A 15905-nucleotide genomic window follows, 5' to 3' on the forward strand; every position below is an offset into this window, starting at 1 on the left:
TCACCCAGAAACTCAGGTTTTCATCCCCCAGAACAGGCAAACCGGTCCCATGAACACACATGGATTACAGTCATGAATATGTCCCAGCCATATGCTGTTCCCAAGCCTGGATAAAATTGGGGAGTTGGGAAAAGCAATGATGAACTACCCTGTAAAAATCTCACCAGGAATACTTTGTGGGCAATGCCTTCAAAGTCACCTATGGTCAGAAACGACTGAAAGGGAAGATCAGATCAATAATTTGACAATGATAGCATTGTCAAATTTTCAAACTGTCAAATCAGGAATGTGCTAGCAGAGCTAATCTCAGGTGGTATGGAATTAAACAGAATGAGAAGAAAGGTTAGCAAAACAAGTGTTCTTTGCCAGGTTAAAGACATAGAGGAAGAATAAGAACTAGATAGATTGATATAGTAAGGGATGCCTTAGAAGAAAGAAATATAAGATATGATAATATTGGAGTTTTGAGAGCTAAAAGATTAATTTGGAGGAAAATTGTAGATAGGAAGTTAGTGATAGCGTAACTTTTTCATATAGCACTATCAAATATCCTATACACTTCCTAAGGGCACATATCAGGAATTTGATTATGATAACAAAGATTTATAATTGTTTTTAAAAGTAAAATGTAGCAACTCCAATAATTATGCCACATGGCCTTTGTCCAGTAAATATTTCTTAAAATCTGCATTTTAGTTTCTAAACATGCTGTTTTATGTTTCTTCACATAATGGGTAACAATGTTTTATTATTTTATAAAAATCGATGTTTCCTCGATTAAGTCCTAGGACTCCCTGGAGGTGTTAAAATAATAATAATAATAATAAAAAATAAAATAATTACATATAGAGCACACACACACAATCAATGACCATTGCATACTGCTCCACATAACATAGAGGGATTTTATTTACTTCAAAAATGCCCACTACAAACCTGATATGTGCTATTCACAAACTTAATTATAAAGAATCTTTGTTCCCAAAGGATTCATTAATTGTATATGGCTCAGCCAGATTAGTAAAATGCGTATTCTTCTTTCGAGTGAAGTGCTGACACCACAACAGGAAAAGATATATGGTAAAGGCAAATGCTTGATTATCTGCTCTCAGAGAATAAGCATGTGTAAGATGACTGATCTACACAGCCTGGCAAGAGTGCTCTTTTCAGTTCCTCCTCAACAAATAGATGATTATTCGGCTAGTTTCTATTGTTCTATGTAAAAAAAATTCAGCAAGATATAAAGTTTTTGTTGGGATCATAGAAAAGTTTTCTCCCAGAGTCTGCATTGCTTTGGTTTCACCAACTTCACATCCATTATGTTAAGGGAAAGAAAAGTAGTGTTTTCAACAAGTATCCTTCATTTTCCAGATTTTATCCCACACAACTTTTGCAGTGACTGCATGATTGGAGGATGATGTCAATTACATCCAAACTGTTTTTGATTGATGTTTAATGCAGCATATTTTGGCCTGAACACAATTATGCTGTTTTTTTTTTTTTTTTCTCCCAGGTTGGCACACTCAGAGTTTGCCATAGTCTCAGATAGAGTAAAAATTGAAACATATTTGGAATTGCAGTTCTCAAAGACTCAAAATTTCCTTCCCAATTCTACCATCCTCATTTGCTGTTCCAATACTCCTCAAATTCTGTTATCTCCTTCAATTTGTCTCTCTCAAGACTAATTTCACTTTCAAAAATGTGACTTCCCTTTTTCAGTTCCACTGATGACGTGATTACAAAGTATTTAAAAGTTTATTTTTCACTTGGTTAGACTACAATAAATTTAGTTTAATCCTTGATCCAAGTGTGAGCAAATAAAGTTTACACCTGAAAGTGTCTTCAGGACTGGGGTAAGGTGGTACAACACCAGGCAACTCGTTGCAAAGGTGGAGCAAGCTAACATCACTCCTATCTCAGTATCTCCCATAATGCAAAACACATCTCCTTGCGGACATGTATAATGTTATGCATTAAGGGAAGGGCCACTACAGACTAGTTTTGATCTTTATTGAGGTCTCTTCAGTGGGAGCCAGGCCCAAGTGGAGATACCAGGCAGAAGCATTAGCAAGGTCATCTCTACCTATAGGAGTTGCCAAACGGTGTGCCACCTTAAAGGTGGCACACCGTTTGGCAACTTAACAGGTATGTGGAATGAAGGAGTTGGTTCATTTGGATTTGCAGATGGTGATGATGATGGTGATCAGTGCCTTTTTATGATGGATCTTAAAGCATCCTAATGCAAGAGTTAAGTTTTAGTCTTTGTTTTTTTTGCCTTTCAAAATATATGGTTCTACTGGTGAGTTTTCTGCCTCTTTTTATACAAGCTGAGAGCAAGTTTAGACTCCCCCCTGCCCAAAGCTGCTTGGTATGTAATATTTCTTTGTCTCCAATTACATTGTTGGACAAAATGCATGGATTATGGATGATGATTTTCATTGAAATCATAGATAAAGGCCACCATTTCAAGGTTATTTAACTGATTCAATCAGTTCAGGTTTTGGATAGACACTGTTAATAACTAAACTGTAATCTAATTGTAGAAAGACCAGTAGACAAACCTGAGGGAAGTCAAATTAACAGGGAAAAAAAAAATTAAACTAGACAAGGTTGTGATCCATGAAGAACTATCTAAGAAAATATTGATAGTGTTGAGAATATGATAAGGATTATCTGATACTTTGATCAAGTTGATTTGCATTATGCGATTACACATAGTAAATACTTTGTAATAAATTTAGTTTAATCCTTTATCTAAGTGTGAGCAAACAAAGTTTGCACCTGAAAGTATCTTCAGGACTGGGGTAAGGTGGTACAACACCGGGCAACTTGTTGCAAAGGTGGAGAAAGATAACATCACTCCTATCTCAGTATCTCCCATAATGCAAAACACATCTCCTTCCGGACATGTATAATGTTATGCATTAAGGGAAGGGCCACTACCCAGACTAGTTTTGACCTTTATTGAGGTCTCTTCAGTGGGAGCCTTCTTGATGTATTTGTTATATTCTTATCTGGATTTCTGATTGTGGGGCTATCCATTTCCATTTTCTTTTTATTGTTTCTGCTTTGATGTATTTCTGATTGTGTGGCTTATCCACTTCCAATTTCTCTTTATTATTTCTGTTATGATGTCAGACTGATTTGTTTTGTCCTATAATGTCTTGTTTGAAATACTATTGGGCCAGTACATTCCTGATATACTTCTAAGACATCTATTTATGTAAATCTGCAGTTTATTTCAATTCTGTTTGGTTAATCTCCAGGTTTCAGATTCGATATAGCAGAAGTTTTTATATTTGTACTACTTTTGTCTTGAGATTTACTTTTTTACTTATCCATATCTTTTATATTGTATTGAAAACAAGTTGGGCTTTTTGTGTTTATTTTTTATAACCATTTCTGTTCCTCCTTCAGTGCTCACCACTAAATCTAAATACGTGTCTACCTTCTAACATATTATAAATTCTTCAAACGTCAAAAAATGATATCCCACTTAGATCAGTCAGTGATGACATGGAAGTCCAACATAAAAATTATCAAATGATTAAGCAAATGTGCAAAACTGAACAAACACTGTTCATATATTTGAAAAAAAAATAAAAATAAATAATTCTTTACTTTATCAGAAAAAATTATATCTATAAAGTTTTTATTTTTTGAAATAACAGACTGAAGAGATTTACCATAAAAAGCCACTTCATGATGGAGTCCATTATTTAATGTATTATAAAAACAAGAAGCAAAATAATATAGTCAAATATAATGAATTATTATTATTATTTATTTATTTACAGAGAGGAATTAAAAATTAAGGTGATTAATAAAACAGTATCTCATCATAGCAGAAATAGAGCCCAACACAGAAAGAAGGTATACATTATGATGTGATATTTGATTATATTAAATAGCTTGATTTTGTGTTAAATTCTTTGATTCATTTTAATTTATTATTATTAATTCTTGCTACTTAACCTTCTATGATACACCAAACCCTAACTCATTCGATTGAAGGCTGACTTACTGAGTGGATCTAATACCCTACCAAGGCTAGGTATTAGAAATCCACTGTAGTGTTTGTGAAGGTCTTTTGGTCCTGAGGTAATAGACAATTTTCGTCTCCTGGTACCATTACTTGGCTTACTGAGTACTGTGTTTGACATCTAAAGTAGAGTTGTTAGATTACATAATTCATGGTATTAATGAACAATAGGTTTAAACCCATTGTGAATGGGATTCACATAAAAAAAACTACCTCACATCTGAACAAAAATTTTTCAGGTGACATTTTAAAAACAATTCAATTGAAGTTACTTGCAATGGGAGAGCAATTTACCTATAAAAATTAAGATATGGAAATGACCTTCCCTCTTTCTCTATTTCTAGCATATTTCTGTGCTGGAGATATTTGATTAAGGTGCTTCAGGCATCATTTTTGCCAAACATAAAACTGATCTAAAATGCATCAGTGTCAATATTCGACATTTGTCCTCATTTCTTTCCTACGAGAACCCTATTCTCTCTCTCTCTCTCTCTCTCTCACACACACACACACACACACACACAAAGCAAAAATGCTATAAATCATTTGTTAAAGCTGAATAAAGTTCACTTTTTAAAATGAAATAATTTCCTCTAATAGGACTTTCATTCATTCACATAATATCAAAAACCCAGCCACACAGATGCATAAAAAGACTCACCATCAATTTACTCAGAAACATGGTACCATCACTATATTGGCTGTAATCATTCTACAATAGGAAGACCCTCCCTTCATGTGAAAACTGTTTATAATACCACATTACATTGTTTTACATTATTAAAAAATAAAAAAAATTAAAAAAAAACTGACAGATTAAAATCAAAAAAAGTCTTCAGGCCAATTATGAAAATAAAAGGTCTTCTTTTTCTTTGTTGCTACCAAGAATCATTTGGAATTAAACCCATCTTGGAATACAGAAAATTCCAAAATGTTCCTCTTAACACAGCATTACTAAAAATTGACAATGCCTGAGAATTTCTTATAGCCCATCACATATATATGTTTGCAGATTTAACTAATTATACAAACACAAACCCCAAATCAACATCGCCAGAGTTAAAGATCGGTACTATCAACGTAAGTAGCCTGAATGGCAAAGAACTGGAGCTAGCTGAGGAATTAGATAAGTACCAGATCGACATAATAGAGGTGACTGAAACAAAAAAGACAAAAACTGGTGAGATATTTCTGAGCAATAAATACAAAATGTTATATTCAGGCAACGACAATCAAGGAAAAGAAGGAGTAGCCATAGTATTCAACACTAAATACGAAGCTAATCTTTTTGAATGGCAGGCAGTCTCAAGTAGAGTAATGTGGGCAAATATGAGAATGGGGAACTGGACAATGAGACTTATTTGTGCCTATGGTCCCACAGAAGGTTCTACTAAGGTAGAAGTGGAGGAATTTTTTGAGGGTTTAGAAAAAGCGACTGACACAATGAAAAAGGAAAAGTTGATCCTTGTTGGGGATCTAAATAGCAGAGTAGGAAATGATTGTCAGACATACAAAAATATTTTGGAAAAATTTGGAGAAAAAAACAAAGCTAATAATAATGGCAAATACCTGTTGGATTTCTGCTCAGGACATGGACTGGTTATTACTAACACAATGTTCCAACAGAAAAATGTGCACAATTTCATATGGAGAGAAGAGACAAGGAATAAGAAAAGTCTCATTGACTATGTTATTGTTGATAGTGATGTTTTTTCTTCCTAATGCAGGACACCAGAGTGTACAGAGGATTTGAAATTGGAAGTGATCACTATTTAGTCTTGAGCAGGATAAAATTGAATTTCATATTGAAAAGAATAACATGTAAGAAAGTTTTAAAGTGAATAAAAGTTGAGCAGCTCTCAGATGTGAACTGTAGACTAAAATACACAAAGACTATTGAAGAAAAAATGAAAGAGTTTGAGAACAGGAATCAAACCTTGGAGATTCAATGGCAAACTCTGAAGAAAACATTGATTCATTCTGCCAGAGAGGCATGTGGTGAAGTTGTCTGCAAGGATAAAAAAATCAGAACTCCCTGGTGGACACAGGAAGTTAAAGAGGCAGTGAAGGAAAAGAAGAAAGCATATCAAAAGGTCCTGTCAAATAAGTCAGCTTGTGCTCTTAGAGAATACAGAGACAAATGCAAGAATTCTAAACACTGCGTAAAACTAGCTAAACAAAAGTCATGGGAGGACTTTGGCAAAAATATAGAAAATAAATATCAAGAAGGTGGCAAAATATTCTGGAGGTTGTTGAAGAAGCTTAGGAATGGAGGAAACAGTGCTATAAAAGGAATTAAAATTAGAGATGATAAAGGTGACATGAAAACTGGAGAAAAAGATATCCTTGAAGTATGGAGTAATTACTTTGAAAAACTGCTAAATGAAATAAGAAGTGATGGCAGCACAGTGGTAAGAAACACTGACCAGGAATGCAGTCAGGAATATGTCTCCACACTTGAAGTAGAAAAAGCCATCAAAGGCTTGAAATGTGGAAAAGCAGTAGGAGTAGATGATATTCGATCAGAAATGCTGAAGTATGGTGGTATAAGAGTCTTACAGTGGCTGCACTGCATAGTTCAGAAATCCTGGACAGAGGGAAGAATTCCCGATGATTGGAGTAGAGCTCTCAGAGTACCCATATATAAAAAGAGAAATAAAACTGAATGTGAGAATTACAAGGTATTTCCCTACTGAATGTTCCTGGCAAGATCTATGCAAGTATACTTGAGAAACAGTTAAGAAGAATTGTGGAAGAAAAGCTTGGTGAAGAACAAGCTGGATTCAGGTCAAATAGAGGCTGTCAGGATCAGATCTTCACCTTACGACAAATAGTGGAGAAATCATGGGAATATAACAAAGATCTGTATTTAAGTTTTGTCGATTTGGAAAAGGCATATGACAAGGTGCCAAGAGAAGCTATTCAATACGCTGCAGTCATATGGTGTCAATGGGGCATTATATCAAGCAATACTTAGTCTTTATTTGAGTTGTAAGTCAGCAGTTAGAATTGAAGGAAGTACAGGAAGATGGTTTAATGTTAAATCTGGTGTGAGACAAGGATGTACATTATCCCCTCTGTTATTCATTATCTATATGGTTCACATTATGAAGGAAAGTGGCATTAAACATGATATCAAAATTGGAGATGTTAATGTCAGCTCTTTGCTTTATGCGGATGATGTTATACTTCTAAATAAATCCACTACAAGTCTGTAAGATTCTCTGACTAAATTGAATAGCTGTTGTAATAGATATGGTATGAAGGTCAGCAATAAAAAGACAAAGACAATGAAAATGGGCAGAATTGAAAATGTCAACTGTGTTGTGAATGGAGAACCTGTGGAACAAGTAAAACATTTCAGCTACTTAGGCACGATTTTTACTGAAGATGGTAAATTAAATATAGAAATAGACAACAGAATCAGCAAAGCTGGTGGGAAGTCAACTGCATAAATTCATATGGAATAAGAGAGAAATTAGTCAGAACACTAAATTAGCTGTATACAAGACAGTGTTCAAACCAGTTTTAACTTATGGATCTAAGAGCTGGGTCAGAAGTAAAACACTTGACCAAAGACTAGAGACCGCAGATATGAGCGTCCTGAGAAAGATTATAGGCGTGAACAGATGGCATCAATGGCAATATCATATTAAAAATGAGGATATTAGGAAAGAACTTTACATTGCCAGCATCCAGGAATGCATTAGCAGAACTAATTTCAGGTGGTATGGTCACTTAAACAGAATGGGCGAAGAAAGATTAGCAAAACAAGTGTTCTCTGCCAGTTTGGCAGCAAAACGACCCAGAGGAAGACCAAGATATAGGTGGATTGATACGGTACAAAGTGCCTTAGACGATAGAAATATAAGATCTGATAATGTTGGAGTCTTGACAAGTAACAGACTGATTTGGAGGAAAATTGTAGATAGGAAGTTAGTAATGATGTAATTTTTTTCATGTAGTACTATCATATCCTGTACACCCCTTGAGGGTACATGGCAGGAATTTGATGATGATGACTAATTATATATGTAATACCAATAAAAATATTTGATATTTTTACTGGTATCTGATATTATAAGGCAATGGGATCCAGACTATGAGAGTATACTTTCTTTATGTTATGTTATTAAAACTTGAAAAAACAATAGTTATACTCAAAGTGTTTTGAAGTTTATCAGAATATAATCTTCAGCATCTTGTCTTGGTGTACACTACTTAAAGAGGAATGGACTGCAAGGAGCCCATATATTAGTGCTTTCAGTCTTCTCACCAAAGACCAAAATCATGTTGAATTTTCTTCTTTTTCTCCAAATAAAAAAAAGCAAAAATGAACAATAAAATCATCTGCACTATAAGTTTTCCAAAAACATGGAAGAGTGCGAAAGTGAAAACTGTAAGTATATTACCTCGATATAACAAAAATGAATTAAGAAGAAAGGCTATGATAGCAAACGATTCGATGCATAGGCTGTGTAGAAGGAATGGATGCAAGTTTTTAGATGTGTGGAGTGAGTCTGAGGGAAGATTAGATCTGTATAAGAGGGTCAGCCTACACTTGAATGCATTTGATATCAGCAGTCTTGAAAAACTAATAACTGGTATGAGACCTAACACAGAGAGGTTGTTAAACTAAATTATAATGGGAGGAATGGTAAGAACATGTGTGTAAGAGCGACAATGTTATGTAACTGTGTTAAAGATGAGAATGGGTATTATCATGGAAATGATTATGAGGGGGAGAACGATTTCAACTTTGTGTTTGTCTCGTACAAACTCAAACATGTGCAAAGATGTCTGCATAATTGCACTAAAGAAGAACAGAGATCTGCAAGTTATCCAACTGTGTCATTGCAGTGAGAAGCCAAAAAAACAATATTTCTGTGCTATTGCCATGACAACAAACTTCTGTCAGTTTCTATTCCTTTATGCACAACAAATTTACAAAATTCAGTTCCTTGACTTCTCGAGACTTCCACATTCACACAGGATAAATTTAAGCTAAATTCCTATTTGTGTACATAAGCTTAATATCTTGTATCCTCATTAAATAAAAACTCAATTATATATTCACTTTCACTATTCAAAAAAGCTTATAAATGAAGTAAAGTACCTATGGAATATGATGACAAAATACTCGAAGCCATTTCAATGACCAAAAACAATTATCACTTTTGTGGGAGATCTTGAAGTTAAGAATCAAATATTGAATTAAATGAAATCAGTATGCTCGTACAACAAAATATTCTGAAATATTATATAACAAAACATAATTTGATATTTTTCTACTTACTCCACAATGTGTACTCCTAAAAGAAGTCCATCATTCATATTACTGCTTGACTTTTTTGAGTTGAGAGATAATTTGATACATCTTTGATGGCCATTTGCATTAGCAGGTATTTCCACTAACTGAATACTGTGTGGCTGTTTTCCAAATATTGAATGTTTGGTTAATGGTTGCATCTGTCGTTTATAACACATACCACTAAACAAGAGAAAGAAATAAAATGGAAGAAATTATTTTAAAAAAAAACATCAGAAATCAAAAGCAAAAAATTCTCCTGGAAGTTACATAAAATTATTATTATTATTTTTTTTTTATTTATTATTATTTGACACCTCCAGGGAGTCCAAAGACTCATCGAGGGAGAGTGTGCCAACAGCATCGACCGATTGCCCCCCCCCTTCCAAACTACTAACCATGCTCAAACTTACTTAACTGAGCCATTAGTAGCAGAGGCTCTACCAATCAACCAACCTTTGCCGGCAAAGGTTGGTCGATTGGTATTTATCTTGTTTTTATAATTTGTTAAAAAAATCAATGTGTAAAAATGTAAATTAAGGAATGGCCTGTGCATAAAAACATTAACAAAAATCTACTGCTTAAGTCTGTGTTTGAGAATTATTCTCATAATAAAGTTAGCTTTGTTAAAATGAATGCAATGATACGTATCCTATTTCTATGATAATACTTTTTGCTTGCATGTAGTTTATTGGTATTCTCTGCATGTTTAAACTCATGCCTGAATGATTGCATCCATTTTGATAAATCAATTTTTTTATTCTTCATGTGATTCTCACCCATGAAAGATTGTAAACTTGTAGTACTACAAAGTAAGTAAAGGTTAGATAATGGAAAAGACTGCTTCACAGACCAAACATGAAACTTTTTTTTCAAGACATTTCAGATATCCAGTTACAAATAAGGGTGGTGGTTTCACAATGGGCAAACATAAGGTAATAAAATCCTCTGCTTGTATTTTCATTCTGAAAGTCAGTACACCCCTTTCTTCTCATTATATTTTCATAGCAATCATATTCCCAAAGGGTATAGCACCTATTGTAACACCCCCAAAAGTGTAATGTTTTACACACCACTCAGTGGACAATTATTTGTCCACTGAGTGGTGTGTAAAAACATTAACAAAAATCTACTGCTTAAGTCTGTGTTTGAGAATTATTCTCATAATAAAGTTAGCTTTGTTAAAATGAATGCAATGATAAATCAATTTTTTTATTCTTCATGTGATTCTCACCCATGAAAGATTGTAAACTTGTAGTACTACAGAGTAAGTAAAGGTTAGATAATGGAAAAGACTGCTTCACAGACCAAACATGAAACTTTTTTTATCAATTTTTTTATTCTTCATGTGATTCTCACCCATGAAAGATTGTAAACTTGTAGTACTACAGAGTAAGTAAAGGTTAGATAATGGAAAAGACTGCTTCACAGACCAAACATGAAACTTTTTTTTCAAGACATTTCAGATATCCAGTTACAAATAAGGGTGGTGGTCTCACAATGGGCAAACATAAGGTAATAAAATCCTCTGCTTGTATTTTCATTCTGAAAGTCAGTACACCCCTTTCTTCTCATTATATTTTCATAGCAATCATATTCCCAAAGGGTATAGAACCTATTGTAACACCCCCAAAAGAGTAATGTTTTACACACCACTCAGTGGACAATTAAAATGTACCATTTAAATATGGTGTGTTTTAAATACATTCAAGTCCAAGTTTTCTCTTCATTCCAATATAAAAGATTCGTTTTAAGATTATAACAAGCACTTATAACATTATAGAGAGTTATGTCATTTCTATTGACACCACTAAGAAAGGATTAAAAACGAATTTTAATGCTTCCAATATTTCATTTACATAGAAGAATCCAGTTTATGATGGAAAAGAAAAATAACAATAGTTTACCCTTCCTAGATACCAAAGTGGCATGCTTTCCAAATGGTAACCTCCCTTTCACTGTATAGAGAAAACCTACTCACAAAGGCAGATACATTCACAAACTTGCCCACCAACAACAATATGGCATTGTTAAAATTCTAACAAAATCTACAATCCTATCCTTCTATATCTACAACACCTCCCTATCCAATGGCAACAATGCTTACAGATTAAAACAATTACTAATCTGCCCCCCCCCTCAGTCCTTAGCTATTCCTTCAAAAGGATTTCTGAAATGCCATCACCATTCCCTATGTCTAGGATACATTGGATAAAATAAACAGGCCTTTAAAAAGGTACAACCTCTACACAGTTTTTAAGCCCCACTGGAAACTTGATACCCTTATCCATTCTACTAAAGAACAGCTCCCTTCTCTCTTAGTGTCTGGAGTACACAGCATGCCTGTTAAGTAATGAGACAACAGTTATTTTATCAAAACAAAGAACTATATTTGGAATTGTCAATTACAAAGATTCAAAATAATCCTCCAACTTCACACAATGTTTATATCTGTCATACAAGTGTTGAAGGGTGGAAGTCCTGAACAGGAACCTCCTTCAGTGTCTGGATCACACCATGTTGGATGTTTTCAATATCACTGAAACACTCCCCTTTCAAGGCACACCTCATCTATGGAAAGTGGGAAAAGTTTGCAGGAGCCAAATCTGGCAAATGGAGAGGGGGGAGGGCATTTAATCACACAGATTGACTTCAAAGTCAGAAGCTGCTTCACAGGTTGCACACAGTATGTAGGAACGTTGTCGTGCAACAGAAGCCAATTGTTGTTGTGGAACAGTTCTTTCTTGACATGTCATATGCAGGCATACAGACATTGCATTACTCTTAAATAATACTCACCATTCACTGTGGTGCCCTCAGGAACAAATTTACAGTGAACAATTCCAGCAGTGTAAAAAAAAAATACCATTGTCCTGATGTGATTTTTACAACCTGACTTTCTTCTGCCAGGGAGAAGACATTCTATACTCTGGCATTTCGTTTCAGGATCAAACTGAAAACACCAACTTTTTTCACTGGTGACAATTTGTTGCAACATATCACAATCTTGATCAATTGCATGGATGAAATTTTGACAACATGCAACCCAGTGCTCTTTCTCCCTGTTCATGTGTCAACGTATGCAGCACAAACCTCAAAGAAATCTTCCTCTAAGATAAATCTGGTTGTTTCCTTACCGACTTGCACAGCAAGTAGCCTAGTTGTTATTTGCTTGTCATAGGCAACAATTTCCCCAGCTTTCACCACATTTTCATTTTTACATGCAAAAACTGGCCGTTCATAGTGTGCTTCATCATACAGGAACTCTTTCCCATCTTCAAATGTTGAAAATCAGCAGAATACCTGTGCATGGCTCAGTCATCGCCACAAACGTTTTGGTCCTGGTACACTTCTATAACAGTTGTTTCTAATTTAGTAAAATTTTATCACAGCTCTTTGCTCCATGATGCAACTTCTGACATGCTCCAGTCACACACACACACACTCTTATTTCAATGGTTGCCATACGAAACCTGCTGTATTATCCAACTCAAAAGTTGCACCTGTGATTACAATGCACTCTAGCAGTCAAAACTTAAACACGTTTGTTACTTTTATTCAAAGGATTGTCCTGTAAAAAGTCAATCTCATTACTTAACAGGCACATTGCATATATAAAACCCTCTTTCTGCAAGTTGGCATACTTCAGACAGGTACATCAGCCACCATCCATTTAGATGAACCCAAAACTTACATCTACAATCACGATTATGGTCTTGGAGATCATGTACTGATACCACTCACAGGATCTTCTGGAGAAACCGCCATGCTCCATCATGAAAAAAGAGTAATAGCCGCTTGTTTCATTGAGTACTGTGTTGTTTTTGTGTATGTGTTACAAGTGGTGTTAGTTATACTCCCTGAAGGTGTCTCAGTGACTGAGATAAAATATTGGAAGCATTAAAATTAGTTTTCAATCCTTTCTTAGTGCTGTCAGTACTTCATTAAAACTCCAACACGATGTCCTCCCAGCACTTAAGCCTTAACACATGGATTTCTAATAAATATTTCTAATAAGTCTTTTGCAAATTTTCTTTGAAGCATTATTTTCTCCAATCCAACTTTCTCAACAGAAGTGACTTTTCTTGGAGATTGAATCCAAAATTTGCAGACAGATGCACAAAGATTTGCAAACGTAAAAACACTCACTCAACAGGGTAGGAATTCTAATCCAGGCATGGGCATGGATGTTTTTGTAAATGATTTTTTGGTAGCAGTGAGAATAGTGGTGATCTACAGAACAGTATTCCCAGATTTTCCAATTCTTAATCATCTGCCTATGGTACTAATGCTCATGTACTACAAGGCTATGTAAAGTGGGTTTGGCCTCAATATTTTTTTTTCTTTGTGAGGTATGATTCATAAAGAAAATTACCCTGAGTTTACTACTCAACATACAATTTGCTTACAGACTAATTAATTAAACTAGTGTTTACATGTTTAACCAACTTCCACTTCATGAACAACTAACATAAAACTAGAAAGATTATATTAGCAAGAGTGGCAGCCTGCAAAATTGTCATAGTTGTGTACAGCTGTTCTGAATCAATTAGAGATCACATATACCTTGATTGGAAAGAAGTCAATGACCATCTCCATGGGCAAGATGCATCGTGCCATGTTGCAAGTCATGTGTTTGTTGCTGGTATAAAATGAAGGAATATGATGCTCACAAGTTAGTGCAACTGTGTTGGGTGAAATGGCTGCAAGAGGGGAACTAACAGAGTTTGAAAGAGGCATTATGATATGATGCCATGTTGCAGGTCTATCTGTTTGGCAAACTGTTAACAAATTGGGCCATCCCAGGTCAACAATCAGTGATACCCTACTGAGATTGCATAGAAATAATGACCTCAGATGGGCCTTCTGCAAATTCCTAGTGATATATTATTGTATTGAATTTTGGTTATCACCTGGAAAACAGAACTAATTTTTATGTGTATCATAGGTTCAGTACCATGGGAAGGCAAAAGGAGGTGGATAATCTGGTCTATAGACAAAAAAAAAAAAAAAAACTTACTCAAGCAACTTTAGGCTTCCAATAAGCAGGATGGTAGTTTTATTCTGGGCAATGACAAATGGCTACTACATAAAAACATTCATGGCGAGGTGGGATTCAAACCTACAGCCTGCAGGTTGGAGAATGGAGATGCTACTCACTCAGCAAATCAGGACAGAAGAGAGACAACCTTTCTGAATTAAAGACATCACCAGACAAAATTCACAACTACTAGTAAAAAATCAAATTTATAGTTTTGGTTTCTAAATTCACAACAGAAATGAATCAAGATATATTGATAAACTTTGTCCATAAATCTGCTTTCAGGACATAACAGTAATTAAAACAAGAGATATGACATGAATTCAGCACAACACTTACGGCATATATATATATACACACACACATATATATAAAGCAAAGGTTTGTGTGTCTGTGCGTGTCCTCAACATATGTGTTTATATATATAAAGCATTTACTTTTTTGGACAAATGCCATTTAACAGACAATAAAAAAAAGTACTTAAGTGATCTGTTAAATATGAACAACTCTGCTTGAAACTACAAGAAGTAAGACTTCATTTCTGAAGTCATTAATAGACAGTAAGAAGTATTTCCAGTGAGCTTCTATGCTTGAAAGTTCAATAACATAAGAGTTGTGCTATGATCCAGAATGATATTTTCTCTATGCACACTCAATCTTGCAGGCTTTTTCAAATAAATCAGAATGCAATGTTGGAGATGCTGCCACACATATGCATTCACGCACTGTTAAAGTGCTGCAAACCAGCTAGATACAATTACTTTCAAACTAGTTCAAAAGCTCTCTCTCTCTTTCCCCTTCCTCAACAAAAAATAAGCACAGAATTGACAAATTCTTCAGCAAACAGGTCTAATGCTCTTGAGCAGCATGACATACACTAGCAGATGAGTACTGCAGATTTATGTGTGTAAATATATGAGCATTCTGGAACATAAATATATATATATATATATATATATATATATATATATATAAGTAAATCTCACTGTACATGCTACTGTAGAATAGAGACTGAAACAACATAAACATACTTTCTGAATAGACTTCTTTTCAGCATTTTAGTCCGAGCAGCAGACTCCAGACAGTCCTGAGGTCTGCTGCTTGGACAATTTTCTTCCACTTATTTCTATATCTCAGGCATCCTCCTTTCCACTCCAACTTCTTACATATCCCTTTTGATGTTTTCCCACCATCTTTTCCTTGGCCTTCTTTATCTTCTCTTACTCTTCATCTCTTTTCTGAATAGACAACTACTAATCTTTCTAGTTTTTTGTTGATTGTCCTAATGGTAGCAATAATCTGTGAATTGGTAAACTGTATAGACACGTAAATATACAGACACTTCGGTATGGTGGTCTTCAGAAAAATGAGGATTAAGTAGTGCACCCTATAATATGTCACACGCAGATTGTGAAATCGCACAATTCACGGAATGCACAACACTTTTGCTCATTCCATGAACTGTATAACGTGCATTCGTGGAATGTGTACAATTTTGCACAATCATGAAATGA

The 15905-nt window shown here is 34.7% G+C and overlaps 1 protein-coding gene across 1 annotated transcript in view; it reads right to left on the minus strand.

The window, feature by feature from the left end:
* The window catches only part of LOC150104475 (LIM domain kinase 1-like), a 390472-nt gene that overhangs the window by 296902 nt on the left and 77665 nt on the right, over positions 1 to 15905 (minus strand). Inside the window, exon 5 of the mRNA XM_090395560.1 lies at positions 9339 to 9533. Within this exon, the coding sequence (XP_090251686.1) occupies positions 9339 to 9533 (195 nt within the window). The remainder of the gene's footprint in view (positions 1 to 9338; positions 9534 to 15905) is intronic.

This window comes from Typopeltis vanoorti, chromosome 7, assembly GCF_054136105.1.
Source record: "Typopeltis vanoorti isolate ZY-2024b chromosome 7, IOZ_Tvanoo_1.0, whole genome shotgun sequence".
Lineage (NCBI taxonomy): Eukaryota > Metazoa > Arthropoda > Arachnida > Uropygi > Thelyphonidae > Typopeltis > Typopeltis vanoorti.